The following is a 16,850-nucleotide window of genomic DNA, read 5'->3' as shown; positions in this document are numbered from 1 at the left end:
AAAATCAATAAACTTGGGTTAAACGTGTGTTAAGGTTTTTTCGATTTCAGTCCTTATTAATTCAAAATTCTATTCAAGTGAATCTCTTCGTTATATTTAAAAAATCAAACTTTTTTAATTAAAAATCCTGTAAACAACATTCAAATCCCAGTTGCAACGTCAACCAGTGCTTTCACTTCCATTTTTCTATGAATATTTTCTCTTAATTATTCAATTTTATTTTCTTTTTTACTCTAATACTTTTTCTATTCATTTTATATTGTGGTGTTTGTTTTTATCACCCATAATACTCATATTTATATTATTACATCTTTAATAACACTTGGTTATTGTGTTTTTTATTTTGTTGCTATTGTTTTTTTTAAAAGATTTTGTTTTTTTTTCGTTTTCCTTTGCTACTGTCTTTATTGTTGCTGTTTGTATTGTTTATTATTATGATTATTAATATTCATTTGTACTTGAATTGTCAACATTCATTTAAGTTGTCAGTACACAATTTTTTTTGCCTTTCTGGTTGTTGTTCATTCTTCTTCTGCATGTTGTCTCATTTGGTTTGCTTTGTAATGAGTTTACAGTGGGGCGCGAAATTGTAGTTATGGAAAAACTCGACATCTAATTTCAAAAGCAGCAGCATACTCCATGTATTACTCTGTAGGCCAAATAGCAACTCCCAGCTTTATTTAATATTAGTTGACCGCCCCGGCTTCGCCCGGTAGCATTTACTCATGTTAGTTCTTCAAGTTTCTCCAACCCACATACACCTGCCTGTTCTTATTTGCAAATAAAAAATCTAAATTTGTACTGCATACCTTAGGGAACTTTTTTTATTATAGTTGACTGAACTCAAAAAAAAAATCCGAGTTTTCTTTACAAACCATCTCCTGAAAATTTCGAATCGAATAAAATTTAAAAATAAAATTAGCCAAATCGCTCCAGCCGTTCTCACGTGATGCCATTACATACATGGACCATTTAATTTATATATATATATAGATTATCTCCTTCCGATTTAATTTTTTTTTATTTGAAAGATCAATTAACATTTGGAAATGTTTTCGGGCATATGGCCACCGCGTCTGTTCTTGACGAAGCGCTTTCAGGACGTCCAATTTTCGAGCATTGCTGATCGTATATCACGAATAACAAGAACAATATTAGCCTCCATGGCGTAATTTGTGACTTCACGTGGCTCCACAAGAAATAATCGATAGGTGTCAAACAGCACGATCTTGAAGGCTATTTGACAGGTGCATTTCTCGAAATTGATGACTGATTTTCAAAGTAAATTTGGATAATAGCGTTGTCCAATCGCCAATCTACTCGTGATGATTAGCCAGAGTATCATAAATGTCAAAAAGTGAACGCATTTTGACATTTTGTTTGACAGTTAACCCTGTCGTAAGTTATATCGGACTTAAAAACACCCTTTTTAAAGCATACAAATTCGAATAATTCTCTTTTGAAATTTCAAAATAACCGCCCGGTAATGCACGAATCATAAGCAACATTAAAATGTTTATAAATATTTTATGTATTTATAATTTTAATCACCACTGTCTTATTATTAGGTTTAGTCTCTATTATTGTCATTGTTTATCTCTATTAATGTGTGTAATCAAAAATGTTCTAAGGATATAATTACTATTTTTTTCTTCTATGAATATAAAATCTGTCTTATTAAAAAATGTATAATAATTATCAGTCTATATCTTATATCAGTTAATTAAAATCAGTAAGAAAAGAAATTAAAAACCAAAACAAAACTAAATAAATAAAAATGAAGCATACATTAAGGACTAAACTTTAAAGTATATTTACAGGCAAATAATGTATTTTAAAAAAAATAACAGTTTTTGTTTAAAATAGCATTAAAAAATACAAAATGTGAACAATTTAAATAGTAAATATAAATGGTAACTTGACAAATATTTATATTTAACTTATATTTGACCCTCGAGTATTTGTCATACTAAATTTCTTTAATTGCATACCTTAAGGGATGTGAATATTTAAGAAACTCTATTCATTTACTTCTCCATTACAACATATACATTTTATTTTGAATTATGCATAATAAACCAATAAAATAATATTTGAATAATTTTACAATTCCAATAAAGTCCCATTAAAAACCTCCAGTAGCAAACAAAACAAATGAATAAAAAAACTGGGCTATGGTCAGTGGCTCAAAGCCAATTCTGTTTCAAAAGCAAAAACCATTTGCCTCCAAAACCAACAAATTGAATATAATAGACAGAAAAAGCAAACGTACAGAACAAAAAAAATTAACTTAAAAGAGCATTAGTATAGTCATTGGTGCTAGCTACACCATGGCTGGAAGGAAGACACTGTCATTGGCAACGTATAGTTAGTTGTATGTCATCAACAGTCATGATAATGACAATGGTCATGAGTGTCAAATGCATAGAAGAAGAACAACAACAGCCAGCCAGCCAAACAACTAGGTAGACATAGACAATTTACGACAATTGCTGTCGCTGCTGCTGCTTCTTCTGGTGCATGCTACTGACCTTCATAAACGTCTATATGAGTAGAGTAAATTCATATGTATGTTTTTTTCATGGTGTTTGCTGGATATACACACTGCAGAAAAACAAATAAAATGAAAACGAAGAAATGGGTTAAAGTCATTGAGCATTGCAATAAAAACAGAAGAAAAACAAACATAGAATTGTTTAAAATGTGAAATGTTAAAAGTGACCATTGCTGCTGCTACTCTCTCATGGCAATAGCCAAAGACTTTTGGGATTAAAAACAATAAAAGGGGTTTTAAAGGCTTTATTGCATAAATAAATGAAACAGAAATAAAAATAAATTTAAAAGCATACTTATAGGTGTCTTATAATGAAAGGGAATTGAATTTCTTTTTTTTTTCTTCTTTGTTATAAATTAAATTAGAATTAAGTCAAAACTAATGTTTTGGAAGGACAAGCTTAAAATTGGTATTTGTAAACAATGTAACTACTATAGTTGTATTAATTTTTTTAGTTTGGAAACCGGGGTTTTAAATCTGCAACCAGGAGATTCGTCCTAGTCTAGCAAGGTATAGTAGTGGTACTGAGCGGGGTGATATATGAATTCATATATTTCTGGACGTTTTTCGGCCAATGCTCGCTTCAAACGAATATTTTGCCTTCGGTACAGGTTCCCTGTGATTATCTGGCCAGATTTCAGCAGCTCATAATAGATGGGACCTTTTTGGACCCACCAAATACAGACCATTACTTTAGCGCCATGATTATTTGACTTTGGTGTCGTTTCGGCAGGTTGGGCGGGCTTCACATACGATTTCTTACTCGATTTCTTATCGTAATGGATCCACTTTTCATCGCAAGTAATGATTTTCTTTCATAGCGTTCAAGCATTATTTCGGACATGCAGAATCGTCTCAAGGTCTCTCGGCTGCTGCTAGCGAACGTTTTGAAATTGCTGCTTGAGTGGATCCCAATGATTTTGCAAGCTATTGTTGAGTTTAACAACAATCTTCATTGAGTAATGCCTCCAATTTTTGGTCTTCAAACTTTTTTGGCTGGCCTGGGCGATCTTTGTCTTCCGTGTCAAAATCACCACTTCTGAACCGCAAAACACATACACCATAAGCTTGGGTGAGCAATCGATGTGATTCTGCGGCATTTGAGGTTATTAAAAACAAAAACCTGGTTCAAAATGATTGTAAATCTCGCATTTTAAAGTCAAACACCCAATATTTTCAGTCGTTTCAGCATTTTTTCATATCAAAATCATTATGTCGTTTCTACACGCGACATTGTGGCCTTAAGATATCCAAGAGTATGTAGACAATACTCATGTTTCATACCGGATTGGAACTCAATGTGAAAATTCAGTCGAAACACTATTTTCGTCAAATGATTGCAGACCTCTTATAATCTGAAATTTAAAATATTAACTTGGACGATCAGTGGTTTCAACAGTTCTTTATAACGACACTCAGTCCATCAAACAATGAAAATGTTCCAAATCTTCAATAATTCTGTCAGACATGCTTTCGAGAAGTTTCCTATTTAAAATCAGCAAAATCGGTCCACAAATGGCTGAGATATGAGGAAAAAACCAGGAAAACCTCGAATTTTTATCTATTTTTGACCTATATCTGGATTACTAAGTCATTAATATAGACAATATGGATATCTAATGATAGATATTTCAAAGACTTTTGCAACGACGTATATAAGACCATAGTAAGTTGGACCTACAATGGGTTAAAATCGGAATTTTTTTTTTTAAACCGATTTTTTTTTCACCAAAAAAAAAATTTAAAAAACCAAAAAATGTTTTTAAACATAAAAAAAAAAATTTAAAATAACAATTCGAAAATTTTTTTTTACAAAAAATGAAAACAACAACTGGAAAAAAAATTTTTTGTTTACCTAAAAATATTTAAAATTTGTATTTTGAAGTATGATTTGGTAAAGGGTATATAAGATTCGTCACAGCCGAATATAGCTCTCTTACTTGTTTTCTTATAAACGATTTAAAAATCTTCCTCTTTGTTTGCTTATATTTCTTTGCTCTAGAAATGTTTTTATTTCAAATCTCAGATCTTCAATTTCTCATTAAACATTTTGATTCTTTACTCGTACAAAATATTTATACATAAATGTTTGTTTGAAATCAATTAGCATCTTAAAAAAATCATCATCTTCTTAATAATCAACAACATCATCATCATTAATATACATACATATGTATGAATGGATAGTATTGTGTCAGAATACTTTACAGATCGTACAGCGATTAAATTTGCCATTACGAATGAACATTATTGAAAAAAAGGCCACATATGTTTGACTTTTAGGCGCCTTTTTTTGCATGTTTTCAATTATTTTTTTTGTCTTTTCTTTCGAATTTTTCGCATTTGTATTGTTTACACACATTTGAATGAACCTACGGATATGGTATGTATTTTATACATTTATGTATCTGTAGATTGAATGAATGAATGGTTGGCTGAACACAATGATATATTTGCTGCGAGGGTTGTATTGACGGTTTAAGTGAAATTTAAATGTAGGTCAGTTATTTTTTAAAGCTCTTTAATGTGTTAACATTTGCACATCAATGAAGATTGAATGATGTTCAATGAAGTGCCACACGCATATCCCTCATTAGTGTTTTAAGGGGTTTTTTTATTTATAGGAAAATTCCGGAGGGTCTCTGACATGACAGTTACGTTAGTTACTAAATGATGGCTTTAGGAAATTTTTTGAGAGATGAACTTTTATGCTTTTTAAATATGAATTTAGTAATATAAATGAGAGGAGGGTGTTACATAGTGAATAGGTATATGGCTCCAATTAAAGCGATGTTACAAGGGTTTCTAAGACGTCTCACAATCCCATTTTGAAGAGTTGAAAAATAGTGTTTTTTCCAAAAGTGTTAATATGCTAAAGAATTGTTGGAAGAAACCCTTAGAAATGGTTCTTTGAGGCGTAATTTGGTTTCGGATTAGGACAAAAATCAGCCTAATTTTGACCGAAACTTTTATAAATGGTATGATTATGGAATTTTAAAAGAGAAAGAAGATGAAAAACAAATTTAATCGAGTCCAAACCGTAAAGTGGGTGTTGTGTGGCAATTAAAAACGAGATGAATCATGCTGTAAAATTAAAATAACTAATTTTGTTTGGAAAATAATAGTACAGGGTCTTTTTTTAAGATAGAACTTGAAAAAAAGTAAATTTTAAACAAAAACTTTTTTTATTTGAAAGAATAATATATGAAATTAGCATTTGAAAATGATTTTGGACATATGGCCACCGCGGATGTCTTGAAGTACAATTTTGGTCCACTTTTTCGAGCATTGGTGGCGCATTGATAACACCAACAATGTTGTCCTCCATGGTGTCAATTGTTGCTTGTTTATCAGCATTAACCAGTGATTTCACATGGCTCCAGAGGAAATAATCGAGAGATGTCAAATCGCACGACCTTGTAGGTCAATTGACAGATCCATTTCTCGAAATCAAGTTATCGCCAAATTTTGATTTCAATAAATCGATTTTGCGATTTTATGGCACATAGCGCTATCCAGTTGAATTCACATCTCGCCCGGATCAAAGTCATCCATATTTTCACATCAGAAATCATTGATAATAGTGCTGTAACGATCTCCATTGACTGTAACGCCAGCTCCGGCTTAATTTTTGAAGAAATAAGATACAATGTGAACCTAGTATGTTACTCTATTTAAAGACGTTAACTAGCCATTTAAATCTATGGCTCTGTAGACTCGGGCAGTTGCACATAATGTACTGTCTCCAACTCCTCTACAAACCCACACACCCTACAAAAATCCTGTGTGCAATTGACCCATTTACCTATGAAGGCCCCAATTGCGCTGTGACCGGTTATCACTCCAACTAGAATTCAGGGACTGCACCTTATTCAATGCAATTAGTGTTTTGGTTGCATTTGCATCCGGTTTTGGCCAAAAGGCCTTGGACACTTGACAATCCGTCCTACTATTCCAGGATTGGTTGGAGGGGTCATGGAATCTTTCAAACATTAGCCTGTAATAGTGACATGTCGGAGGTCTTACCCCCAATTCACTACCATGGTCTAAATCAGACTCATGTCTGGCCAGTTCATCTGCCACCTCATTTCCCTGTATGTTGGAGTGCCCTGGTACCCAACACAATCTGGTTGAGTTGTGTACCAATAACTCTTCGAGAGCTCTTCTGCAGTCTTCCACTAAGCTAGAATGCACTAAGTGCCGCCTGACTGTCCACATTGTCACTACAGACCCCTCAGATCAAATCTGTCGCTTTACAGATCGCGAAGATCTCTGCCTGGAAGACACTGCACTCGTTACAGAGTCTTTATAATCGTTTAATATCCTTGTAGACCTTATAAACCCCGGCCCCTTGGATCCATCAGCCTATTATCCTTACTGGGGGTGATGTAATGAAGTTTGTTTATCCGTTAGCCAAAAATAAGCCACAATTTTGCGATAAAACATCGGGTAACTTTCCAAAAGTTCTAGAGCACAATCAGCGAAAGAAGGACGCATGTACCAGCTGGATATTATACTGGTATAGGCCAATATCTTTTCGCAAAATTTTCCACTTACTGAACGAACAGATACCTAATTCCTGCGACCGACAACGAATCTATAAATTTGAATCTTCTTGCACACTTTCGTTTACAGCGGCGATATTCTCTTCATTACGCACATTCCTTCGACGTTTTAGTGTTATTGCATCATTTAAAGAGTATGTGGTATGAAATCCATACACAGTTCGAAGGGTGGATGAGCAAGCGGTTAATTTCTTCCCTGAGGAAATAAAACTTCCGACTTCTGTCGCTGAGACAATCGTTCGGGAATGAAGATCCAATTGTCGTGTGAACGTAATTGATATAGTAATATGTAACGGTTTAAAATTTAATTTCATGCCAGCCTTTCTGACAACCCTCGTATAACAACATTCATTGTAACTTCCATTGTCAGTAGTCTATTCATGTCTGTTGCTGGAACAATGCCGCATATTCTTTTTCGTTTATTCGTATTTTAATGCGTATTTATTTACGTGACTGCGTAATTAAAATAACGTAATGGATTGTAGAAACTTCACAGCAAAAACAACAACGACAATAACCAAAAAATAACGCACAACAATTTGCCATCATCTGTCAGAGGACACTTTATCTTAATCTACTTCTCTACGGCTGCTGCTGTTGCTCTCCCTAGAAAATGTCAAGGGTGTTTGTTTGTACGAATTGTTACAATGGAGTGCATGGATAGTCTGAGATTCTTGCCATTTAAAGGCAATTAATTTTTATTAATTCTCAAGAAATAAAAAACAAAAAAAAACTGAAACACACGCATACAAATTATACATTAATGTAAAAGTTGAGCAGCTTAAACGCACCAAGTTCCAATAAATTGTTTATTCTTGGCGGGAATCAAGAAAATAATGTGTAAATAATTTATATAAATTATTTAGCAATTTAATGGTTAAAACATGTGTGAGGAATTGAAATGTAATTAATGTGTAAACAAAAAAAAAGAAAAAGTAATAAATGTGTGAATTACAAGAGAAAAAGGCTTAAAATTTAAAAGGGAAGTAAATTTATGTAAACTGCAACAATTTAAGGGGTTTCGCTATCATGAGAACTCTGTAGGACAATATGGGTAAGTTCCCGGGAAGGACTTATTAACTTGAATGATAAGTGGGAGTACATTAATATATAGGGAGATTTTTGCTATTGAAAATCTAACTGATACAGTTTACCAGATATAAGCGAAAACCCAGAATCTTATAATCATATTCTAATTTAAATCCTTTTTCTCTCGCTTTCGTTTCAGATGATGCAACATGCCTGGCAAAACTACAAACTTTATGCCTGGGGTAAAAACGAACTGAGACCGCTGTCACAGCGTGCCCATAGCAGTAGTATATTTGGTTCCATGGACTTGGGTGCTACCATCATTGATGGCCTGGACACCCTCTATCTAATGGGTTTGGAGAAAGAGTACAAAGAGGGCAGAGATTGGATTGAGCGTAAATTCACGTTGGACAATGTGAGTGCCGATTTGTCGGTGTTCGAAACCAATATACGTTTCATTGGTGGTCTCCTAACAATGTATGCCTTTACGGGCGATAATCTTTATAAAGAGCGAGCCCAACATGTAGCCGATAAACTATTACCTGCCTTCCAGACACCAACTGGTATACCATATGGTTTGGTAAATCCTAAAACTGGTTTGAGTAAAAATTATGGCTGGGCTTCCGGTGCTAGTTCAATACTCTCTGAATTTGGTACGCTACATTTAGAATTTAGTTATTTAAGTGATATAACTGGTAATCCACTGTATAAGGAGCGAGTACAAACCATTAGACAGATATTGAAGGAGATAGAGAAACCCAAAGGTTTATATCCAAATTTCTTGAATCCTAAAACTGGTAAATGGGGTCAATGTAAGTATTTAAACAAAATAAATTTCATCATTTCCTTTTTAACAAGGATATTGTATATTTCAGTACACATGTCCTTGGGTGCTTTGGGTGATAGTTTCTATGAGTATTTGCTTAAAGCCTGGCTTCAATCTGGCCAAACCGATGATGAGGCCCGACAAATGTTCGATGAAGCCATGGTTGCGATTATTGATAAAATGGTACGCACTAGTCCCAATGGTTTGACTTATGTTTCCGATTTGAAATTTGATCGTTTGGAACATAAAATGGATCATTTAGCCTGTTTTTCAGGTAAGTGGTTGAACATTTAGGAATTAAATATTTACTTTTTTTAATAATGTACGTTATATTGTAGGTGGTCTCTTTGCTTTGGGCGCCAATACCCGTCAAAATGAACACACTGAAAAGTTTATGAACATTGGCAAGGGCATTACGAATACTTGCCATGAAAGTTATATACGATCAACAACACGTCTAGGACCAGAAGCATTCCGGTAAGTTGAAGAATTATTAAAGTGGTTTTTGAATTATTTAATATTCAGTATAAAAAAATCTAATTTTGGAAAATTCGGTTCTACTTGCAACTAAAACAAATATGAACAAATTAAGAATCACTTTGATTGAATTATATGTCGGATTATCTTATAAACTTAAACACAGTCTACTACCTTTCGGAAGTTCAGCTTTAGATTCAAATACTCAGTGACTGCAGAGCCGAGCTCCGAATTATTTAATTCGAATTGAGCTTAATTTAAAAAAGTCTTTATTCTGAATTAAAAATTTTATGAATTAAAGGCAAATTGAATGATTCATATATATGTATATATGAGTAACGTGACTGACTGACTAATTCATTCATCATCGCCCAGACAAAACTGCTGCAGCTAAAAACTTCAAATTCGGATAATTGGTTCCTTTAACAACATGTAGATCCACTAAGAAAGAATTTTTGGAATAAACGGTTAAACCTGTACCTCTATATCTCCAAAACAAATAAACCTTTTATCAATAAAAGAGGTGTCTGGTACTTTTTGGAAATTCGAAGTTCTAGTAAGGAATATAAAGATTGAATTATCAATGAAATGAATTCAATGCGTTTGAGGTACTAAAAAAGTAATTGAATATTTAAAATATAAAAAAATTGATTTTATTTTGAAGATTGAATTAAGAATTACTTCTTTCGAAACCTTGCGCCAGAGTATACAAGTAAATTTATGTCAATCTCATCTATTGTAGATAAAGTAAAAATCCTCTTAATTTTGTGACTGAATCTGGACAAAAAATTATGTTTTTAATGAGTTCTTCTATAATTTGACAGCCATTTTGAAGAAAGATTCTTCGTACCCAATACAGTTTAATATTCCCAAATAATTTGCATTTGACTTCAACGTCGGTGCTTAATCGGTGTTTGTCACGTTTCAATTCGCATTAGAATGGAAAAGATTTACCGTAATATTTACTGGAATTTGTACTAGAAACTAGTAGAGTTTGACTCTGCTACTGCCTTGTCATTTTTAAAATGTTGCCTTTTTTGTCGTCGAAAATTTACTTAGAGCTAGTTTCTTACTTGTCAGTTAAACTCAGCATAACACGCTGTTATATTAAACCTGAAACATATATTGTCGGGATTTAACCAATGTTTGTAAGACAGTTTTCTTTAGAATAGTGTCATTCTAAGACAGTTTTCTTTAGAATTGTGTCATTCTAAGCTATTGTTCTTTAGCATAGTTTATTAGAATGACACTATTATTTAGAATAGTATCTTTCTAAGACAGTATTATTTTGAATAGAGTTTTTCTAAGACAGTATTCTTTAGAAAAGTGCAATTCTAAGACAGTATTCTTTAGAATAGTGTCTTTTTCAGACAATCTTCTTGAGAATAATGTCTTTCTCAGACAATCTTCTTGAGAGTAATGCCTTTCTCAGACAAACTTCTTGAGAATAGTCTTTCTAAGACAGTCTTCTTTACAGTAGTGTCTTTTTAAGACAGTATTCTTTACAATAATTTCTTTTTAGACAGTATTCTTTAATAGTGTCTTTTTATTCATTAGAATAGTACATTCTAATTTATATTTATTTTGCTTCTCATTACAGCTTTAGTGAAGCCGCCGAGGCTCGTGCCTTGAAATCGAATGAAAAATACTATATTTTAAGACCCGAAACTGTTGAAAGTTACTTTGTGCTCTGGCGTTTGACACACGATCAAAAGTATCGTGATTGGGGCTGGGATGCTGTACAAGCCCTAGAGCAACATTGTCGCACACCACACGGTTATTCGGGCATTAAGAATGTGTACCAAGAGGTACCACAAAAGGATGATGTACAACAAAGTTTCTTCTTGGCTGAAACTCTGAAGGTAAGTGCAACCACATAATTACTAATATTTTATATACTATGAAATCGTATTATATATAATATATTTTTTTAGTATTTGTATTTGTTATTCTCGGACGATTCACTGATACCCTTGGACGAATGGGTATTCAATACCGAGGCCCATCCTTTGCCTATTAGGGGGGCAAATATTTACTATCGCCAGGCGACGTCAACATCAGCAGCAGCCACTAATGCCTCCTAAAATTAAACGGCCAAATTGTACGCATTAAATCTAACTCAGCTGCTAGTTTTATATATCTTAAGTTTTTCCATAATGTGGCACTAAGTGTGCTGCTGACATTACAAATTTTGCGTTTAAATTTTGACTATTGAATACATGGTATAAGGACATGTATCAACATTTTTCTTTTGACTTTTCTGTTTTGGCTTTCATACCTTTTTGAGTTATTTTTTTTTTCTTAAGAAAACCCAAAAACTTTTTAAGTTTGCTTTGAATCTCTATATGTCTCTCTCTCTCTGTCTTTCTCTCGAGCTGACAATTCAAATATAACATATTGTATGTTTTTGAATAATAATGATAATTCGCACATTTGTAGCAACAAGTACTAAATATTTTAATTAATCTAATCACCTCTGTAGAACTGTGTTAAAACAAATATTTCTATTGTGAGCAATTAATTCTTCTAGCACTTATATAGATTTTTTTATATTATTTTCTTATTTTTAACTTTATTTTTTTGATTATTTTAATTAAATTTTGTTTTTGTAGCATAATTTTTTATATAGTAGTTTTATTATTTAGGTTTTGTTTTAATTAACTTCTGTTTATAATTTTTATAATTTATTTTATATTTAGAAATATATAAATATTGTAATTATAATTTATATACATAATTTTCTTTCCTAAATATTTGTAACTAAGGCAATCTAATAATGTATGTTAATTTATATGCTAAAGTTGTACAAAACATAATATGTATGTATATTTAAAACAATTGTTGTATATAGATGCGTCCATATCTATATAGTGACTTTTTTGCTAACTTTATTTAGAAAACCATTTTTAAAACAAAATTTCCTTTGTATTTTCAAATAGCTTCTAGGCTATATTTTCTATTCTGCCTGTTTTAATAAAATATATTTTTAGTTTCTTGCAAATTATTTCGTTTTCATATTTCTAATTGAGTACACATTGAAATATTCCAATAACGCCCTAGTGTTTCAATTAGCTTTCATCTCGAATCGTTAGCGAATTAGAATTCTTCAAAGGTTCGAAAGGAATTAATTCTTAATTCAATTTTCAAAATCAAATTAAATTTGTTTTCTGAACCATTCCAATAAAGAATTCATAACTAATTAATTCCTAGGCATAATTTCATAGTACATACTTCAATTCTCCCTTAGAGAATTAATTCCTTATTGAATCATTCAATTATTTTTAATTCAAAACAAAAAAATCTCTGGAATTCTTGTACGATTTCGATTGTCAAAATCTGAAAAAAGAAAATTTCAAGAAATTTTATTTTTGTTGTTGGTGCTGGTTTATACACGTCAAGTTTTCTACAAACTCAAGTCTTGAGTTTGTAGGAGAGAGAGGAATTAAAAGAGGAACATCCAATCTCCTCTCCTGTATCTTCTATAATCTCAAAACTTGACGTGTGTGAACCAGCATTTATTAATTGGAATAATTTGTTAAAATCTCGAAAGTTTTTGAAGTGTATAGTTCAAGGCATTTCTTAGTTCTTCAGTATATATGTAAGTAATTTTCCACAACTTATTGGTTATAAACATGACATTTATTTAATTCAATTAGCCGAAGAGTCTAGAACTTAGTAAGTGATTTACTGAGGAATTAAGTTCAATATCTTTTTTGTCTAAAACTCTGTTTTCTATCCTATTTATAATCTAGTTGAAAATTTCTTACTTGTTTATTATTTATATATTGACTATTTAAATCATTTAATATTTTTTTTTTTTGAGAAAATGTTTATACAAATTTATGCATTTCGATTGTTTACTAAAAGTTTTTTTTAATTATTAACAAGATTATTATCAAACTCATAATGTAATTTTTAGAATCCAAAAAAAACTTTTAAAATTTAAAGAGACGGCAAGGTTTGTGAGCCTCCTGAAGGGTACATATAAGCATTTTGAACAAGTATTTAATATTATTGAAAGCTTTAGAACTTGAGAATTCAAATTTTAAATTCAAAAAAATGTCCAATACATTTTTAGAATAATATTTTGCATAAAAACTTTAAATTTCATCAGATTTTTCGTGAAGAATTATCGTAAAATTCAAACGGAATTAGATATCGTAATTTAGTTTGGAACTTGTATAGATCGAAAGATCTTTTTATCAGTGGGTTAATAACTTTTGCTACTATCTTTATTTAAATACCTATCTCGATCTACCGAATTATTTCAAAAATACAATTTTTCCAGATTTTTTAAACTTTTGTAGGCCTTAAATGATGAGATTGCGGGGCCGACCACTAGCTCTTATTTCAACTAAGAACCCATGTAAATGCAAATCAACTCAATAATACCTCAGCTCTGATTATGTTAAATATCATTAAGATATCTCCAATCGTTCATAAATTACCGAATTGTGGGGCCGCCCAAATCAATTCAATAACATCTCAGCTCAAACTGTGTAAAATTCCATTATGATATCTCCAATCGTTAACGAGCTAGCAAATTATTTCGAAAATACAATGTATCTAAACACAAGATTCTAAAAAAAATTAATAATATCTTCGAAAACTTAAAATTTCAAAACTGCAAGAAATATTTAATTGCTGAAAAGTGTTTGTTATTTAAAATACAATTTTTAACTTAAAACCACACATTACACAGATATGAATCAGCTAGTTCCAGCAATATGGCAATACTCTGCAACCACGACCATTGAGAAGCGGTTGTAGAACGTCAAAATAACCATACGGTTCGATATTACTTTTTTGAGAACTGTCCTTTATTGCATATCTGTGTAATCTGTGCTGAAAACATTTAACACCAAAAGTCAAATTTGTTTATGAAAAATGTTTTAAACCTTTTCTTTAACACTTTCCGTAGTATATTTGCAAGGGCTGCAAATAATTCCAAACTTACTACGTTAGCAACAACAGTTAACAATGAAAAGTAAATTCCGCTTATATTGACATTATTTAAGCTACAAAAACTTGTCTTATTTTTTTACTTGAAATTTTCTTTTTAAAACTATTCGCTCTTTATAAACTTTTAAGTACTCTTCTTAAATTAAATAATTTTCCATTCATTTTGTTAAAAAAAAAACTTTGTACTTATATTTTGAAATTTTATCTTTTAATTTAATATTTAGAAAAAACACTACCATTTTAATTTTGAAAAGCACAAGTCTATTTAACTAAATGTTGTTCATATTAAAACAAATTATTAAACAAACAAACAAAAAACACTTATACATCTTAGAATTTACTTTATTTTAAAGCCTTATACAAACAAATTAAAAGAAACATAATAAAGAATTTGAAAATAAACAGGATAAATAAAAACATAATAAATATTTTGAAAAACATAAAAAAAAATAAAACAAATGACGACAAGAAAATTGAAATAAAAGGTATTAAAAAGAACATTTTTAAAGCGTTATTTAAAACAAGAAAAAGGTTTTCTTCAACGCCAAATATTAGAGTAAATAAAAAAAGAATATAAAATAAAATAAAAATATAATTAATTGTATTAAAAAAAAAAGAAAAACAAAAGCTTTATACTAAAAATGTAAAGTATAGTATATACATTATAAATAAAAACAAATTAACAAAACACACTTACATATATATACATACATAAATAATTGAATATTTTATAAAATAAAAAATTTTGTTTTAATATATAATTCAAATAAATACATAACTTTAAATTAAACGAAAGAAAGAGACATTGCTAAAAAAACTAAAACAACAAAAAATAAAAAAATTTAAAAATATTTGTCAATAGATAGAGAGCAAAAATATTCAATGAATATTAGATTTGATATTGAACTTAAACGAATTAGTTTGAAAACTTATTTATATTAAAGATTTCCAATCGAATTACAAGTAACAACATTAATGTTAATACAAAAAAATATTGTAAAATATTAAGAGAAAAACAAAAAAAAACAAGAAAACTTACATCAAATTATAATATGATGTTATGATATTTTGTATATGTATATAAATTAAGTAAATTTAAAAAGAAAACAAAACAACAAAACATTATATGTAGTCTCCTTTTTACTAAAAAATTATCCACTAAAAATTAGTGTAAAATATTACAAAAACATAAAGCCCCCTCCCAGAAAAAACAATATAACAAAACCCCAAGTTTTCTCCCCAAAACAAACCCCCACTTATCAAAAATACAATTATCAAACTTTAAAACATTTTCAAACACTTTTTATATAAATTAAAAAAAGAAGGAAAATAGTAATACGTTGAAATACTCTAAAATATCAAAAATAATTCTTAAGTAATTAAGTTTAAAAGCAAACACCCCTTCTCTTTTCCAAAAAAAAAAGAAAAAATAACGAAAATATTTATTCAAAAACATGTCTATTCGAAAATAAGCAAAAACAAAAATTAAAATCTATCTCTTAATTAAAATTTCCTTTATCTCTATCTCTCTGTCTCTAACTCTATAGAAAGTTTTGTTTGAAAAAAAAACCGTATATAAAACAACAATAAAACCCATAATGAATTAAAGCAAGTAAAAAAATAATTAATAATCAAATAATATTTATCATGATATTATATAAATATAATTATTATTTTATTTAATTTAATTTTTTTTATTATTATTAAGATATAACATTTTAATAATTAGTTTAAATTTATTATAAATAAAATATTTAAATAAAATTTTAATATAAATAAAATATATAATGAATATTGTAATTTTGTGGCTTGAGAAAGAATTAGTAAGTATCGCTGTGCTGGTAAACATAATTTTGAAAACTAAACCAAGGACTATTTTAACAAAATTATACATAACTCGCAGTAATTAGCTGCAGCTTGCAGTGTTCTCCGATGTTTATCGATTCTATTTTATGAAAATTGGTAAACAAATTATTAAAAATAAACCACTGTGTCAGTGGTTTAGTCTATGCTTTTTTTTATTTGCGCCTGACTGCCGGCAACACATTTTTCTTTAGTATTTTGTTTATAAAAGAAAAACTAAAATTTAACAATTTTTGCAAAAATCATGTTTTTTGCATTTATCTCGCTAAATAGCTGTCAAATCGGGCCGAAAACACCTATTAATCTGTTTTGCCACCCGCTGAATCCGAAAATGCCAACCATTTTTTGATACGACCAATTTTTTAAAATTGAAAAAATAATTTTAAAAAATTTAACCACAGTGCCAGGGTTTAAGTCTCTGCTTATTTTTTTATTTGCGCCTGACTTCCGGCAACACATATTTCTTTAGTACTCTGTTTATAAAAGAAAAAATAAAATTTAACAATTTTTGCAAAAATCATGTTTTTTGCATTTATCTCGCTAAATAGCTGTCAAATCGGGCCGAAAACACCCA

General features: G+C 30.3%; 1 protein-coding gene across 3 annotated transcripts in view; it reads left to right on the top strand.

The window, feature by feature from the left end:
• Nucleotides 1-16,201, top strand: part of alpha-Man-Ia (alpha-Mannosidase class I a) — a 342,150-nt gene extending 325,949 nt beyond the window's left edge. For all 3 annotated transcript variants that reach the window (XM_065506852.1, XM_065506850.1, XM_065506851.1), the window contains 5 exons: nucleotides 8,348-8,960; nucleotides 9,024-9,248; nucleotides 9,313-9,451; nucleotides 11,052-11,313; nucleotides 11,386-16,201. In XM_065506852.1, coding sequence (XP_065362924.1) covers nucleotides 8,348-8,960; nucleotides 9,024-9,248; nucleotides 9,313-9,451; nucleotides 11,052-11,313; nucleotides 11,386-11,535 — 1,389 coding nt within the window. In that variant the 3' untranslated portion in view covers nucleotides 11,536-16,201. The remainder of the gene's footprint in view (nucleotides 1-8,347; nucleotides 8,961-9,023; nucleotides 9,249-9,312; nucleotides 9,452-11,051; nucleotides 11,314-11,385) is intronic.
• Nucleotides 16,202-16,850: the final 649 nt, after the last annotated feature.

This window comes from Calliphora vicina, chromosome 4, assembly GCF_958450345.1.
Source record: "Calliphora vicina chromosome 4, idCalVici1.1, whole genome shotgun sequence".
Classification (NCBI taxonomy): domain Eukaryota; kingdom Metazoa; phylum Arthropoda; class Insecta; order Diptera; family Calliphoridae; genus Calliphora; species Calliphora vicina.
The sequence above is the reverse complement of the archived record's forward strand: the minus strand, read 5'-3'. Positions and strand labels throughout refer to the sequence as shown.